At 39.2% G+C, this 16,480-nt stretch overlaps 1 protein-coding gene across 16 annotated transcripts in view; it reads left to right on the forward strand.

The window, feature by feature from the left end:
- The window catches only part of SYNE1 (spectrin repeat containing nuclear envelope protein 1), a 538,457-nt gene that overhangs the window by 253,527 nt on the left and 268,450 nt on the right, over nt 1–16,480 (forward strand). For all 16 annotated transcript variants that reach the window (XM_033235023.1, XM_033235024.1, XM_033235035.1 and 13 more), the window contains 7 exons: nt 575–687; nt 2,311–2,516; nt 3,631–3,786; nt 7,776–8,067; nt 8,891–9,063; nt 11,976–12,285; nt 13,520–13,684. In XM_033235023.1, coding sequence (XP_033090914.1) covers nt 575–687; nt 2,311–2,516; nt 3,631–3,786; nt 7,776–8,067; nt 8,891–9,063; nt 11,976–12,285; nt 13,520–13,684 — 1,415 coding nt within the window. The remainder of the gene's footprint in view (nt 1–574; nt 688–2,310; nt 2,517–3,630; nt 3,787–7,775; nt 8,068–8,890; nt 9,064–11,975; nt 12,286–13,519; nt 13,685–16,480) is intronic.

Here is a 16,480-nt window from a genome sequence, read left to right on the forward strand (position 1 = left end):
TTACTTCCGCTGCTCAAGTGGCCAGCAGCCACTGTCCAAACAACTATGGAAATTTTTTATCCTATGATGAAGTGACACAATAAACTTGGATGTTGGAAGAAGCCATGAAACAGGGGCAGCAATAGGGGCCAGGAAATTGCCCGTCCTGTGGCCCTGCCTCTGCTTTCCACACAGCTGTGCCTGACATGGATCCGTCATGACTCCCCACAAGAGAAGGTGGTTCCTCCCTTTGCCATCAAAATGGCTTTCATGTCCCTGGAGCATTTCTCTCCTTGCACTTTTACATATTCAGGCAATTAATTATTTTTCTTGACCCAAAGAAAAAACACAACAGGATATTAGACATTCTAGGAATATACATTTCCTTTTAGTCTTTCCTCTGAGATAACTTCTCAATTCTACCATGAACATTCATAGATCATACTGTATTACTTCATTATTTTCTTTCTGGAATATTTTGTAAGGCAGGAGGAAATGAGCTAAAGGTCAGAAATAATTCATTGTGGTAATGCTGGGAGCCCATTCAGTGTTTTGGATTTACTCCTGATTTATTTTTTTTTTTAAATTTCAAAAGAGTCTATGCAGGAATTCCAAGAATGGTTTTTGGGAGCGAAGTCATCAGCAAAAGAATCATCAGATCGCACTGGTGACAGCAAAGTTCTAGAAGCAAAGCTCCATGACCTTCAGGTATAAAAGCTGACATCCTTTTTCTTCTTCCCCAAAATGTACTCAAGTGCCTGCAGGCAGACCTAAGTTATCTCATTTCCCAAATCTTATCTGAGCCAATCTTTTCCTCGTCCCTAACAGAATTTGGCTGATTGAGTCAGAAGGAAATAGATAACATGATAAGTATGTTGAGAAATAAATTGGGGCTACAGAATTTCCAGATCCCTTTCCTCTCTCTTTTTAGCCTATTGACAGTTCTTTGGAGTTCATTCTAAAGTAAACTTAGTTTTAATTTTTATAACAATAAGAGTATAATAATTATATCTATGTTATATGACTATTGTGGAGGATTTTTAAAAAGAAGAAGAAATTGTTTGTGTTTTTTAGTACCTTATTGTCTATATTTAGAGATAGGATATATTCAAATTAAAATAATATATATTACAGGTTTTATAGGCTTTACTGACTGGAAATGTATGAGCTCAGGAAGGAGAAGGCTGTGGTGAAGTAGAGTTAAGAAATGATTTGCAGAAGAATAGGCTCAAGTTAGGTTTTGGCCAAGCTTGTCAAGTGGCTAATCTGAGTAAAGCACTATGTTAAGTATTATGAAAAGAAATCTTTTTTTTTTCGAGACGGATTCTCACTCTGTCACCCAGGCTGGAGTGCAGTGACACGATTTCAGTTCACTGCAACCTCCTCCTCCTGAGTTCAAGTGATTCTCCTGCCTCAGTCTCCCAAGTAACTGGGATTACAGGTGTATGCCAGCATGCCCAGCTAATTTTTATATTTTTAGTAGAGACGATGTTTCACCATGTAAGCCAGGCTAGTCTCAAACTCCTGACCTCAGGTGATCCACCAGCCTTGGTCTCCCAAAGTGCTGGTTACAGGCATGAGCCACCATACCTGGCCAAAAGAAATCATTTTAAAAACTAATGAGAACCATGAGGATTTTGTGACTAATGGGGGATTAAAATAATGTTGATAATTCATTAGATTAGAAGTTACGATAGAAAGATTGCTATAGTAAAGGAAGCTGGTTTTGCAGGAGGTGTGGAGAATTCAAATGTAGAATTGTCTCCTTTTAAGCTTGAGATGTAACAAACTCCACAAAGAAATGTCTGAGTAACAGTTGAGATGCCATTCTAGAGCTCTGGGGAGAGGCAGGGCCAGCCCTGGACTCTGGAATTCTTTTGCTTTGTTGAAGCCCTGCCCAAGCATAGATTTTCCAAGAAAGAGATGCAGACCAAGAAAAGAAAGGACCTGAGGATTTTGTATGCAGGGTGGATCAGGGGAGGGGCTGGAAGCAGCTAACCAGGTAGAGGATCTGACATGAACCCTGGGAGACAGTGGAACCTAGACCATGTTGGTACAGTGAGAATGGGGAGAGACTGAGAACAAGACCTTGGTGAGAACGTCCTCGGTTCCAGCTCAACCTTTACACTATGTCCTCAGTGGTTCCAGTGGCTGGCTGACACCATTCTCAATGAGGAGCCTTGGCTGTATGCAATTGTATGCATCATTTTTACTCCAGCCTTGTTAAGCTTTTTCCCTTTGGACTCTGTTTTTCTTCTCCTGCTCTACTATTTCAGCTCACAACTGTAATGCATAGTCCCATGCACCTATTACCTTTATTTCCCGAAACAGGACATTTTGGACTCAGTCAGTGATGGGCAGAGCAAACTTGATGTGGTGACTCAAGAAGGACAAACTTTGTACGCACATTTGTCTAAACAAATTGTCAGTAGCATTCAGGAACAAATCACAAAGGCCAATGAAGAGTTTCAAGCATTTCTGAAACAGTGCCTTAAGGATAAGCAGGCTCTTCAAGACTGTGCTTCAGAACTTGGAAGGTAGGTTATGTTAACAAACATAGATTTCATCATACACCAAGTGTGTTTTTACAGGCTTAGAGAAAAGAGTCCTGTGAATAAACAAATAACGTTTGACACTGTGAGTTTAAATTATAATAAGCTTTGATCATAAACACAGGTTGATACTAGGGCAATAATCAATTTTTCAGACTCTGAAGTTGTGACTTGGCTTTTTTTAATGTAGAGAAAACCAACTATATTTACTAGTAATTGAAAATTATATAAATGCATATGATTTTTATTTATTTGGTTCACCAATGTATAAAGCTCTGACACCTCAATTTTTAGATTATACAAGGCTTTTCCTTGTATGCACTTCACTTGGGATAGAGTCATAGCAGAAAACAACGATTGAATTCTGTAGATCTAGATACCAATAAGGAATACATGTCATTATGGTGAATACACAATTAGAAAGGGAGAAAAAGCCACTTATGACTAGGGTGAGAAAAGATGTCAGTAGAATCAAATTGCCTCTCTGATGCAGAATAATTTGCCTGACTCTTGTCCAGCTTTCTTGGAGAGCTTACATTGTTTCCAAAACTTAGAGCTCTTGAGCTATATTTGAAAATTCCTTAAGACACAAAGACACAGAGGCCACTTTCCCTTGTCTTCTCAGGGCTTCCATTGCCCTACTTATTCACTGGCCCCAACTCAAGGGTCTTTGTAGTAAGTCACGAAATTAAGTGCACATTGACATGGGAATGTAATCTTGTTGGCAATTACCAGCTATGAAATCAATTCATATCCGTTGGCCCCAATTCAGGGGTCTTCGTAGTAAGACATAAAATTAAGTGCTCATTGACGTGGGATTGTAATCTTGTTGGCAGTTACCAGCTATGAAATCAATTCTGCTAGGTGAGATGATTCTTTCCCTGCTTGGATCTCGAAAGAAATTGTCATGACTGTCACTTTGTTATTAAAATAAGTGATAATTTGGGTGGGTTAGTTGTTAAGTTTTGTTTTGTTTTAGTAACTTGAACATTCATGAAGTCTTAATTGCCATTTAAAAGACATTGTGACCCCAGCTATTAAAACTAATTTATCATAACAAACATGTAAGAATTTCTCTAAGGCATTTTCTTTTCCTTAGCTTTGAAGATCAGCACAGAAAACTGAACTTATGGATCCATGAAATGGAAGAAAGGTTCAATACAGAAAACTTGGGAGAGAGTAAACAGCACATTCCTGAGAAGAAAAATGAAGTTCATAAAGTTGAAATGTTTCTGGGAGAACTGCTGGCTGCGAGGTATTGTCCAGAAATGGAATAGGTCCTTTAACTCTTACCATGTTTTAGACTAGTTGGTTGGTTGGTTGGTTTGGTTTTGATTGGTCGGTTAGTTGGTTTGTTGATGGTGGTTTGTGCCTGTCCTTGAATGTCTGGAATACAAAGGACCATGCTGCACTCTTTGCAACAGTGCAATATTCTGGTGAGAGTGCAGGATGGAAGTAAGAAGCTCATCTGCATTCCAGATCCAACTCCTGTTTGTTCAATAAATTGGGCAGGTCACTTGTCTCCTGTCACTCTTAATTTTAGCCTTTAAACATTGCGTTAATAATACTGTGCTTTCCTATCTGGAGTTATTTTGAGGATCAGTTAACATAATGTGAAGCTGATATGAAGGAAAGAAAACCACAAATTCACACTGACTGTAAAGATAAAAAAAATGAGTGCTGGCAGGGCACAGTGGCTCATGCCTGTAATCCCAGCACTTTGGGAGGCCAAGGTGGACAGATCACCTGAGGTCAGAAGTTCGAGACCAGGCTGGCCACATGGTGAAACCCTGTCTCTACTAAAAATACAAAAATTAGCCAGGTGTGGTTGCAGGCACCTGTAATCCCAGCTACTCGGGAGGCTGAGGCAGGAGAATTGCTTGAATCCGGGAGGCAAAGATTGCAGTGAGCCAAGGTCACGCCACTGCACTCCAGCAGTAGTGACAGAGTGAGACTCTATCTCAAAACAATACAAAACAAAAACAAAAAAAGAAAAGAAAAGAAAAAAGAAAAAAAATTAGTACTGTATATGTCAATCTCCATATGTTATTCACACATTTCAGCTTCCAGTTTCATTTCCCACCCATCCATCCTTTAATCTTAATAAACTGAAAGGTATGATCAAGTCTGACTTTCTTTGTGGTCCCTGTTCCCAACTACAGTATTTATCTGTTCATTGCTTTCCACTGAGAAAATATTTCTGGCTCCTTTCCCAGGCAAAGTTCCCCAATCTGTGCTTTTGATCCTACCACACTGAGGGCTTTGCTCCCAAATTTGTGCTCCACCTCTGGCATTTTCAGTTGCTTGCTCTCCTTTGGAAGATAGGGCACTTTCCACAGGGAAGTGCAGCTTGGCTTTGGCTCCTTGGGTTCCTTAACTGTCCTCTTAACGAGCCAGTGCTTTTATGTGAGAAGCAGAAGAGGATAGCACCCACTCTACTTTATCAAACAAGTCAGAAACAATCATATTATAAATCATTCTACTATAAAGACACATGCACGTGTATGTTTATTGCAGCACTGTTCACAATAGCAAAGACTTGGAACCACTGTTCACAACAGCAAAGACTTGGAACCACCCCAAATACCCATCAATGATAGACTGGATAAAGAAAATGTGGCACATACACACCATACAATACTATGCAGCCTTAAAAAAGGATGAGTTCATGTCCTTTGCAGGGACATGGATGAAGCTGGAAACCATCATTCTCAGCAAACTAACACAGGAACAGAAAACCAAACACTGTGTGTTCTCACTCATAAGTGGGAGTTAAACAATGAGAACACATGGACACAGGGAGGGGAACATCACACACTGGGACCTGTCAGGGGATGGGGGGTTAGGAGAGAGATAGCATTAGGAGAAATACCCTAATGTAGATGACAGGTGAAGGGTGCAGCAAACCATCATGGCACTTGTATACCTATGTAATAAACCTGCACATTCTGCACATGTATCCCAGAACTTAAAACATAATAATAAAAAAAAAGAAATTCCAGAATTCAGATCATAGTCATTCTCTGTTTCCACTGAGTCCTCTTTTTAGTCAAACATGCCCAGTAGTCCTTGTCTTGAAAAACAAACATACAAACAAATGCACAAAAGAACCCATGCTGATGGCTACTTGTTGGTGTTCTAGTTTGATGTCTACTATAAATTGTCCCTGAAAGACATTGGAACATCTCTAAAAGCTCTTACTATAGTGTAAGCTCTTCATTTACTCTATACACCCCAGTTTCCAGCTATGAGTTTCTCAAAATCAGGGACTTAAGATCTATATCGTTTCTATTCATTATCTAGTATGGTGCCAGAAAAATACAAAATGTTCACTGAATTAACAGAATAGCATCATTGCAACCATAAAACTTTCTGAAAACTACGTTGCACTTAAATTTTGCTTTCTAAATGTTGACTCGTGTCTAGATACAATATAACACAGCCAGACCTACTTCCCTTCTTCCAGATGTTTTAAATGGCTTTCCATCTTCTCAGCTTTTATTTCTTCTCTACAGACTGCTCATTACCTTCCTCTGTATCTGCTTCTCCTGCCATCATTACACCAAAACTGCATTAGAGAAAGTGGCCCAAATATACTTCATCATCAGATTCAAGGTCTTTTATGTTCCTCATTGTTTTTCTAATAATTGCAACTTTTTTGGCATTGATAAGCACGCAATCCTTCTTGCAGTTTCACTCTCTGATATTCCAGGACCAGATGCTAAGAGACCTTCGGTGTGCTTGTTTCTGGGTTCTTTCCCTCCAGCCTGGCCACTTCTGCAGACAATCCTAACACACTTTTCTGGTCACTCAGATTCTCCACTGGGCCACCTGACTTCCTTCACTGGCTTGCTGCTTGCTCCTCCCAGTCTTCTAGATTTCTTTTCACCATAATATTTCACTACTTGAAATACCCTGTGTAAAGGTACCTCAGTTTAAGACTCATTGAATTTTTATGGTCCATTAGCAATTTATCTCATAATAAGAAGGAAACTCTTTTCTTGAATTATTATTTAACTCATATCATTGCTTAAGCTACCTTCTTGTCTCACCAAACAGATAACAGGTATAATAAATGTCTTTTCGAGTAGGTGTTATTTTTATTTTATTTTATGTTATGTTATAAGTTCCAGGGTACATGTGCAGGATGTGCAAGTTTGTTAAAGAGTAAGTGTCTTGTTGTATAACTCTTTGCAGATCTCAGGGTGGCCCCTAGGACATACTTGTAGAGTAGCCACTCCAAAAAAATTTGAAACATTCCATTTTCACGAGAGATTTGCTTTGTGTTCTTTTTCTAGTAGTCACAACAGTTTATGTTAAGACATCCCATGCCACTCTCTGGTATCCTGGGCTTTTTCCTGGCAAATGTGCGGATAAGAATTCAGAACTCTGTAAAATGGGAATAAAACCAACCGTGCCACATAGTGATTATGTTTTTCCCTTGATCTAATTAGCATGGCTCCAAATTAAGATGAGCTCAATACCCAAGATATAATAAGAAAACTTGTAAGCACTCCTACAATGGCTTTTCGAAAGAACGTTTTTTTTTTCCACTTAGTCTCTGCACAATATTGTGTTGGGTCTTGGGAACATAAGATGAATAGAATGGCCCTGGCATTTAGAAAGTGCAAGCCTTTTGGATTGAGATAGTCGGTATATATGGCGATAGAGCAAGACAAGGAGCAGAGGGCACAAGGAGGTCCCACACTCTCCACCCACCCTGAGTTGGTGTGGATGCTCCTGGGGACGTGATGCCTGCACCGAGCTTTGAACAGGCAACTAGGAATGCAACAGTGGTGAGCAGAAGGGTTTTCATAAAGGAGGAATCTCCGTGTAGATACAAGACAGCAGCGGTTTCGAGAATTTCAGGGAGCTTTTTCATCATCTGACCATTAAATAGGAATGGAGAGATACTACAGAGAGGCCTGGAGAGGCAGCTGAGCCCATTTTCTGAATTGAATTTTTGGAAATATGGTAAGTAATACGGTAGGCTCCACCACTGCTATTTGGATGCAGGCACAGCACAGACTGAATAGTATCCCTGAGTGGGTACTGATAACATTAAGAGAGAACATAAGAGAATGAAATAGCCAGGTCAGTTCCCAGCGTCTTTATTTAAAAGGCATGTCAGCTATGAGCCTGTGTCTGGTTACTGCTCCAATATCAACAATCGTTTGTTGCTCCCCTGCACTCCAGAATGTCAGAATTAATTTTCTTTTTTTTTCTTTTCTTTCTTTCTTTCAGAGAGTCTCTTGATAAGCTTTCCCAGAGAGGGCAGCTTCTGAGTGAAGAAGGCCACGGTGCTGGGCAGGAGGGCCGCCTGTGTTCCCAGCTCCTCACAAGCCACCAGAACCTACTTAGAATGACCAAAGAGAAACTCCAGAGCTGCCAGATTGCCCTTCAGGAGCACGAAGCCCTGGAGGAAGCACTGCAGAGCATGTGGTCCTGGGTGAAGGCCATTCAGGACAGACTGGCCTGTGCAGAGAGCACTCTGGGGAGCAAAGACACCCTGGAGAAACGGCTGTCACAAATACAGGTACATGCGACACCAGCCAGACACTGACAACTGCTGAATGTTCATTTGATTAGATTCACAAGTGCTTGTGTTGTGTCCTACTTGTTCTGTAAGCCTCTAAATGAGGATTGTGTGGGCAAAATGGAGAAACTGGGCAAAAAGGATATGGAGGCATCATTTTTTCCCCTTTGTAAGGAAACATTGTTGTTTTAATAGCTTTAAATCATTTTAAATTTGATTTAGTAAATATTCAGCAAGCGTTACTGAATATCTACTCTGCTCCAAGCTCTCTGCAAGTTGCTGGGAATATAAAGATAAAAGTTAGGCCCTGTTTTCTAGGAGTTCACAGTCTAGGGGAAGACACCAATTCGTAAATTGTTACTTTCAATACAGTGCGTGTGTAGGGGCTATGATTGAAGCCATCAAGGGTGTATTGAAAGCAAGGGTTAGAGGAGATCACTAACCCAGACTATAGCCAATGAAGGTGACCCTGAAAGAGATAAATTAGCCAGGCAATTAATGTAGGGGACTGCTGGGTTTTAGACAGGTGTGTCTTCATGTTCAAAAGAATTTATTGTGACTCTTTGAAACTGAAGTCAATAAAATTATACTTTCTAGGTTAGTGGCCCAAAGTTTTCCAAGAATTTATATTGGAATTAATCTTTGACTCCTAGACTCCTGGATACCAATTTTAAGTAAATATTACATTGCAATAAGGCCCAGAGTTTGTTGTTTTCATTTTGAGATAAGTATTCCTACCTCAATTCTTATGGAAAACTACCTTTTTTAAAATAGAAGAAGTTTTTTACATGCCTCTTGATGTGTATTCTTTCTTCCTTCCCAGGATATTCTCCTGATGAAAGGTGAAGGGGAAGTTAAGTTGAATATGGCCATTGGCAAAGGGGAACAGGCCTTGAGAAGTAGCAACAAAGAAGGTCAGAGGGTGATTCAGACTCAGCTAGAGACCCTTAAAGAAGTGTGGGCTGACATCATGAGCTCCTCCATCCACGCTCAAAGGTACAGAACCTACTTTTAGTGTTTATTTGTCTAAGTCCAATGCAGTGACTTAGTAAAATGATGGAGGGTGGAATTCTCCAACCATGTTACTGTAGCTTGCTGTAGGCATGACTGTCTTTGTCTAAGTTGTGTTTTCCATAGGGCGATGACTGGTTTTTGCTTGTTAGCTTGCTTTGTTTCTGTGTTCTTGCTGCATTTATAACATATTTAAGTCTCCCCTATGATCTCTAAAGGAATCTTACATGACATGGGCTCAGCAAAACATCTCCTTTCAAGCCATCAAAGCAAGAATATATGGTTCTTTAATAACTTGATACATTTTAGCTTAAGGAACATATGGAAAATTAAGCTATTGGCAGCTGTTGAGCTTAATTGTAAATCTATTCTTCAACTAAAAGTCATATCACCCCCATTTACATTATAGGAAATGGGTAGGGTGGTTTTGATTGTCACGGTGATGAGGGAATATCCCTGGCATTTAGTGACCGAGGCACAGAGAGCTCATATCCTACAAAGTGTGGAACATTCTCACACAACCAACAGTCAATCCATCTGGAATAGAGCCCAGCTGTAGAGCCTCTGTTGAAAATCACCTGTACCGGACACTGACGAGGAAGTAGGGAAGCCCTTGATTGTTATACCAGGTGGTGTTTTTGTTGTTGTAATTATAAGTGAGAGGTTTCTACCTACCTCCCTCTTCTCAGAGTATCCATAAATAATCTGGCACATTTGTTGGACACACGACCATCAGTCAGAATTACAGTAAAAAAGAGCCGTATTCTGATGCTTATACATCCTGTTAGATCATTGACAGACTGGGTGCCCAATATGATCATAACAAAATAGATGAATAGAAGATTAAAGTTCATACAGAGAAGGGAATAACAGACACTGGTGCCTCCTTGAGGGTGGAAGGTGGGAGGAGGGAGAGGAGCAGCAAAAAATAACTGTCATGTACCAGGCTTAGTACATGGGCAATGAAATAATCTGTGCGGCAAACCCCCATGACACGAGTTTACCTGTATAGCAACTCTGCACAGGTACCCTTGAACCTACCATAACATTTAAAAAATCTTTAAAGATGATTCAAGTTTATTACAAAGCAAAACAAAAATAACACTACAGTTACCCACGGCAATGTAAACAAAAATCCCTGGTTACAACTAACAACTTGGAGGTTTTGTTTTGTTGTTGTTGTTGTTGTTTTCATTTTTTCCTTTAATATGGAGCATAGGCAGTGACTCTCAAAGTCAGCAGGACTTTGCATCTTAGTAATAACTCACAATGGTCAGCAAAGAAAAAAAATCAGATGCTATGGTTGTCTTACTCTATATCATAGACTGCTGGAGCATGAACTAAGCTTCCAGAGGCTTGGCCTAGGCCAGTGTCCTAAAAGTTCATAAGAATATGGGTAGATAGTTTTCAGATGTTAGAATAAGATGTTACATGCAGGAAGCAGACTCTGGTCCTTGACTCCACTATTTCAGCAAGAAATTAAATTTGACAGTGACATATTGAGCAATAGCAATGTTCAAATTATTCTGTTAAAATAATAAAATAAAACAGAAAGGTTTTTGCCCTCTAAAAGCTCAGACACTAGCATAGGATGTATTTTGGAATACTCTGACTCAGACTATGTTACTAACCATTTTCAAAACGTACTGTGGGGCTGTAGAAGAATGCAGAGTCTTAGTGGCTCACACCTGTAATCCCAGCACTTTGGGAGGCTGAGGTAGGCAGATTGCTTAAGCCTAGGAGTTTGAAACTAGTTTGGGCAGTAAGGCGAAAATATGTCTCTACAAAATATGCAAAAATTATATGAAGTCACAGTCAAAATTCAAAAAAAGAAAAAAGAATACAGAAATTAGCCAGGTGTGTTGGCACGCACTTGTAGTCCCAGCTACTCGGGAGGCTGAGGTGGGAGGATCACCTGATCTGGGGAGACAGAGGTTGCAATGAGCTATATGATTGCACCTCAGCACTCCAGCCTTGGTGACAGAGTAAGACCCTGTCAAAAAAAAAAACAAACAAACACACAAACTGGGAGGGGGTGCTTTTTAGAAAATTATTTGAGGAACAGGTAGGACTTTAAAGCCTGAATGATGAGGTTCCAGTGGATCAATGGATGCAAAGATGCAAAAGCAATAGTTTGAGCAAATGCTGGAAATTCATTTACCACAGAATGTTAATTTCAGGTTCATAGGCTTGTATGCAAGGGGGGCTGGGGAAATAACTGCAGATGAGTTTAGAATAGTTTGTAATGCTTAATAATGGAGGGATTTTCCCTAAATGCCAGTCTGGAGAGCCTTTGTTTGACTATCCAGAAAGCTATTATATTTGTGACTATTTTTCTTATAAATACTTGAGCATTCATTCACACATTCAACACAAAAGCACTGTATATTGTGTGTGTGTGTTGTCCCTAAATGAAAATCAACCTAATGATATATCATTTACACAGGAAGGATATCTTGACTTTTGAATTCCAGTCAACAAATAATCACCATCTGATTTTAATAAGATAAACTATTAATAATTCCAAGAAAATGAAGAACCGATCTATATGAAATAAAATTTCATTGATGTTCCCATGCTGATTTTTAACAACATAACATATAAATGTATCTTGTTCATTTAGGACAGTTAGCATTTGGAAGACAAATTCCAGATGCATGTATGACCACAACTTCTTACTTCATGTTTTAATGTAGATTGACTTTGTTCAAAGGACCTGAGGTAAGGATCTTATGGATCAGAGAAGTAGTGTTTTTCCCTGCACTCAAAAGCAACATGTTCATCACTTCCAGGAGCATTCAGTAAAACAATTGGCATTAATGTCATGACTTTGCGATTGGTTTTCAATAGAGATGTCAAAATAATTCATTTTTGTTAATATGTGACATTAATTCTAGCACTTTAGAGTCTGTGATTAGCCAATGGAATGACTATCTAGAGAGGAAAAACCAGTTGGAGCAGTGGATGGAATCAGTGGATCAAAAAGTAGAACATCCCTTACAACCGCAGCCAGGTCTGAAAGAGAAGTTTGCCCTGCTTGACCACCTCCAGTCCATCCTGTCTGAGGCAGAGGATCACACGAGAGCCCTTCACCGTCTACTTGCGAAGTCCAGGGAGCTCTACGAGAAGACAGAGGATGAGTCTTTCAAGGACACAGCTCAAGAGGAGCTGAAAACACAGTTTAATGATATAATGACTGTTGCCAAGGTTAGTGCTTTATATTGAAAGTAGATGCTTTATAATACATTAATATAATATATTGATTTATATTAATAATATAATGACGGTTGCCAAGGTCAGGTAAAGAAGAAACTGTGGATTAAATTGTTGGAGAATTGGCTGCTCTAAAACTATTTATACACTCAGTAAATGGGTATGACATAAAGATCATTTGTTACTATGAATGCCTATTCATTTTTCTTTTTCTACAATTTTGGGATTATTCTTTATTCCTTATTTTTTCTTTCTCCGCTATTTTAGTTAATCTATCTACTTTGCACATCAAATGTCACTGCTAAAGTTGTTTTTGTTTTGCTGCACTTGTATTTGTTATAGTAAATGCAAGTCTATTTACCTTCAAGATTCAATCACATACGAAATATTGTGTTCATCTCTCCTCTTAGTAAAAACGGTTTCTATTTTCCAAAGTATAAACTCCTTTATATAATATCAAAAATATAGTTCCAATTCTCCATATGAATCTTTCATTTCCTTCATGATTGTTCTTTGGCATATTTGTAAATATTATAGAAATTAAGGGAGAGAATTGTTGCTGTTTGCTGCTTTTTCTTTTCTTTGGTTTGCCTTGTTGGGAACTAACTCTTGTCTTCTTGACACTACAATTATTAACAGATGTGCTTGTTTATCTTCATTTTCATCTTGGTAATGATTAAGAGCTATGACTCAAGTCAAAAAGATGTAAGTTTGAATTCTGGCTTTGACACTTTTGAATGTGTGACTTTGGCCACTATTACATGTTACCTAACCTCGCTAAGCTTGAGCATCTTTTCCTATAAAATGATGATAATAATAGTATCTTCCTCACAGGACTGTTATGAAGATTAAATGAGCAAATGCATTTAAAGTGCTGAACAGAATGCTGGACACCAAGCTAACAAAAAATTGCTTTAATAAGAATGGTTATGACAATAATTATTAAGAGGATTGTTAGTGAGGGATGTTAGCCAACATACAGTAAGCATATATTTCCATACTAAGGTAGAAAATAGTAAACTTACAGGAAAATAGTTGCTTTTCCAAAGCCTGGACATTTAGTTAAATTTGATAGCTTCTTTTTAAGATATTAAACTCAGAGAAAATTCAAGAACAAGAATGAAATTTTCTGAGATTTATTAAGAGACTTCTATCAGGCCTGTTGCCTTATCTGATTTCATGTTCTCAAAAGGACCACTGTTAAGGTAGTCTTTTCTTTGTTTACTAGGAAAAAATGAGGAAAGTGGAAGAGATTGTGAAAGACCATCTAATGTATTTAGATGCGGTCCATGAGTTTACAGATTGGCTCCATTCAGCAAAGGAAGAACTTCACCGGTGGTCAGATATGTCTGGAGATTCATCAGCCACCCAGAAAAAGTTGTCAAAAATTAAGGTCAGAAAATGAACAGATGCTATATCTACATTGCTTCATTACTTCTTGAGTACAACACCCTTTTGATAAAGATTTCGTGGATAAGATTCTGTTATTTAAAATGTTTCCTTCCTGTTTTTTATTTGATGCCTCACTGATTCTAAACATAAACAAGAGTCATGAGAAGAATTCAAAAGACTTTACACTTGTGAACACAATGTAACATTGTCTTTACATTTCTGTATGCAAATGTGCTTATTGCTGTAATACTACTGGCTAGGAAATGGCTAATTTGGTGGGCTGACAAAAACAGGTACTATTGTTTAGCACCATGGAAGAAAAGTTTATATAGTAACTTAGGTAAATGTATTCTAACAATAACCTCAAAATGTCATTCTGGATGTTTTATTCTGCTTTCCTAGAAGACATCCAACAACATAATAGAAGGGAGTACTTCAAAGGATCTTAAAATTATCATCTCGTTTACTCCACATAAGGACAATTTCTAAAACAGAAATTTACCTTTCTCAGGGAGTTGCAGACTCTGGTACATTTTAGTAAATTTCTAGTTGCTTAAATATTAAATTGTAATCATTTTCCCCCATGGAAAATGGATTTTAACATTAAAATGAAGCAGGGATGAAATCCTCAGTGGTTTACTTTTAGAGGGGGAAATGTTGGGAATAAATAGTGTAATCGTGGTCAGGAATTTAAAGCTCAGATTGTGTTTTGATTCCAAGATCAGAATATAAAAGTCATTTTTTTTTTTTTTTTTTTGAGACGGAGACTCCCTCCCTCGCCCAGGCTGGCGTGCAGTGGCGCAATCTCCGCTCACTGCAAGCTCTGCCGCCTTCCAGGTTAATGCCATTCTCCTGCCTCATCCTCCCTAGAAGCTGGGACTACAGGTGCCCGCTACCACACCCGGCTAGTTTTTTTGTATTTTCAGTAGAGACGGGATTTCACCGTGTTCGCCAGGATGGTCTCCATCTCCTGACCTCGTGATCCACCCACCTCAGCCTCCCAAAGTGCTGGAATTACAGGCGTGAGCCACCGCGCCCGGCCAAAAGTCATAAAATTTGTAGCTGATGGTTACAATTGTAACTACACTTTGCAGATCTACTTTTTTTTTTTTTTTTTTTGAAATGGAGTCTTGCTCTGTGGCCTAGGCAGGAGTGCAGTGGCACAATCTCGGCTCACTGCAACCTCCGCCTCCTGGGTTCAAGCGATTCTCCCTGCTTCAGCCTCCTGAGTAGCTACAATTACAGGTGCCCACCACTATGTACTGCTAACTTTTGTATTTTTTTTTTTAGTAGAGATGGGGTTTCGCCTTGTTGGACAGGCTGGTCTCAAACTCCTGACCTCAGGTGATCAGCTTGGCCTCCCAAAGTGCTGGAATTACAGGCATGAACCACAGTGCCTGGTCCCTGAAGATCTACTTCTAAGTGCTTTAAAAGTATTATCTTATTTAAATCTTACAACTATGTATGTTTTAACTGAACTAATAACATAAGTCCTTTTTTCTGTGTGCTTCTTTAAAATTCTTCTTTGATACATTTCTTAGTAATATTCTAATTTATTCATCCATCCTTCCATCTATCCATCTACCCATCTATCCATTTATTCAGCCAGGACCGTGCATTCCCTAAGGAACTTGCAGTCTAGTGAGGCACAGTGATCCACAAACTCGTCTTTATAAAGTAATACAAAAAATGTAATGAGAGCTTACTATACTATTAGAGTTCAGGCTCTGGAATCAGAGAAACCCAATGCTGCATCCTTCTTCTATTGGCTTTCTAGCTGTGTCAGCAAGTTACCTGATATCCTCAAGCCTCCGCCTCTCAATTGGTTAAAAAATACATACATAAAAATAGTACCTGTCTGATAAAGTTGTTTTGGCAACCAAATTAGATCACGCACATAAAACCTGTAGCATCATGCCTGGCACATAGGACACACCCAGGAAGAAAATGCAGTGGATTTGGTAAATGAGTGATTAATTGGCTGTAGCATGACAAGGTGGGAAGAGTCAAGGGTGATGGTCAAGTCTTTACCTAGAATCCTCAGGACTATTACCACCTGAGGAAAATAATTGCATGCAGAAGAGCCTAGTGATAGAGGCGAAGACGTGAGTTGTTGTTTATTGATGATCAGATCCAATTTGAACTGCGAGGTAGTAGTAATGTCTTGGGGGCAGTTGCATATTCAAGCTTGAATTTCAGGCTAGGAAGATGGATTGAAGGCACAGAAGTGAAAGTGAATCGCATCTAATTTGTTATTAAAGCCACTAAAATGGATAAAACCAAGACCTATGTATACAGCAAATAGAACATTGGGCACAGGACCAAAAGCTAGGTACTACCAATACTTAAGGAGCCATAGGAGAAAATGATTTGAAAGGTAGAGAGAAAAAGGAGGGGAGACATCAGAAGAGGAAGAGTGGGAGGGTGTGATGCCACTGAGGCTCTAAGTAGAGGAGGTGGTCACCATCACAGGTACAGCAGGAGGCTGCCATTAGGAGGAAGACTGAAGAATCTCAACTAGGTTTGACAGTGAGGCTATTGGACAACCACTCTGAGAAACATTTGCACAGCAAGGGAAGGTGAGAAACCAGGTTACATGGATTTAGGAGTAAATGGCAGCCGAGGAAGAGGAGATAGCAGAAATGGACTACGGTTTCGAAAAGTTAATAAGAGAAAGCAAGATAATTCTTTTACAAAGGCTGCTTCCTGGGTTGACAAATACTCTTATTTGGAAAAGCCTTTATAAAGTGCTTCCATAAAGACAGGGAATATAGGAGAAGGAACTGACGGAAAGAAA

This window comes from Trachypithecus francoisi, unplaced genomic scaffold, assembly GCF_009764315.1.
Source record: "Trachypithecus francoisi isolate TF-2019V2 unplaced genomic scaffold, Tfra_2.0 Lachesis_group15, whole genome shotgun sequence".
NCBI classification, from domain to species: Eukaryota; Metazoa; Chordata; class Mammalia; order Primates; family Cercopithecidae; genus Trachypithecus; species Trachypithecus francoisi.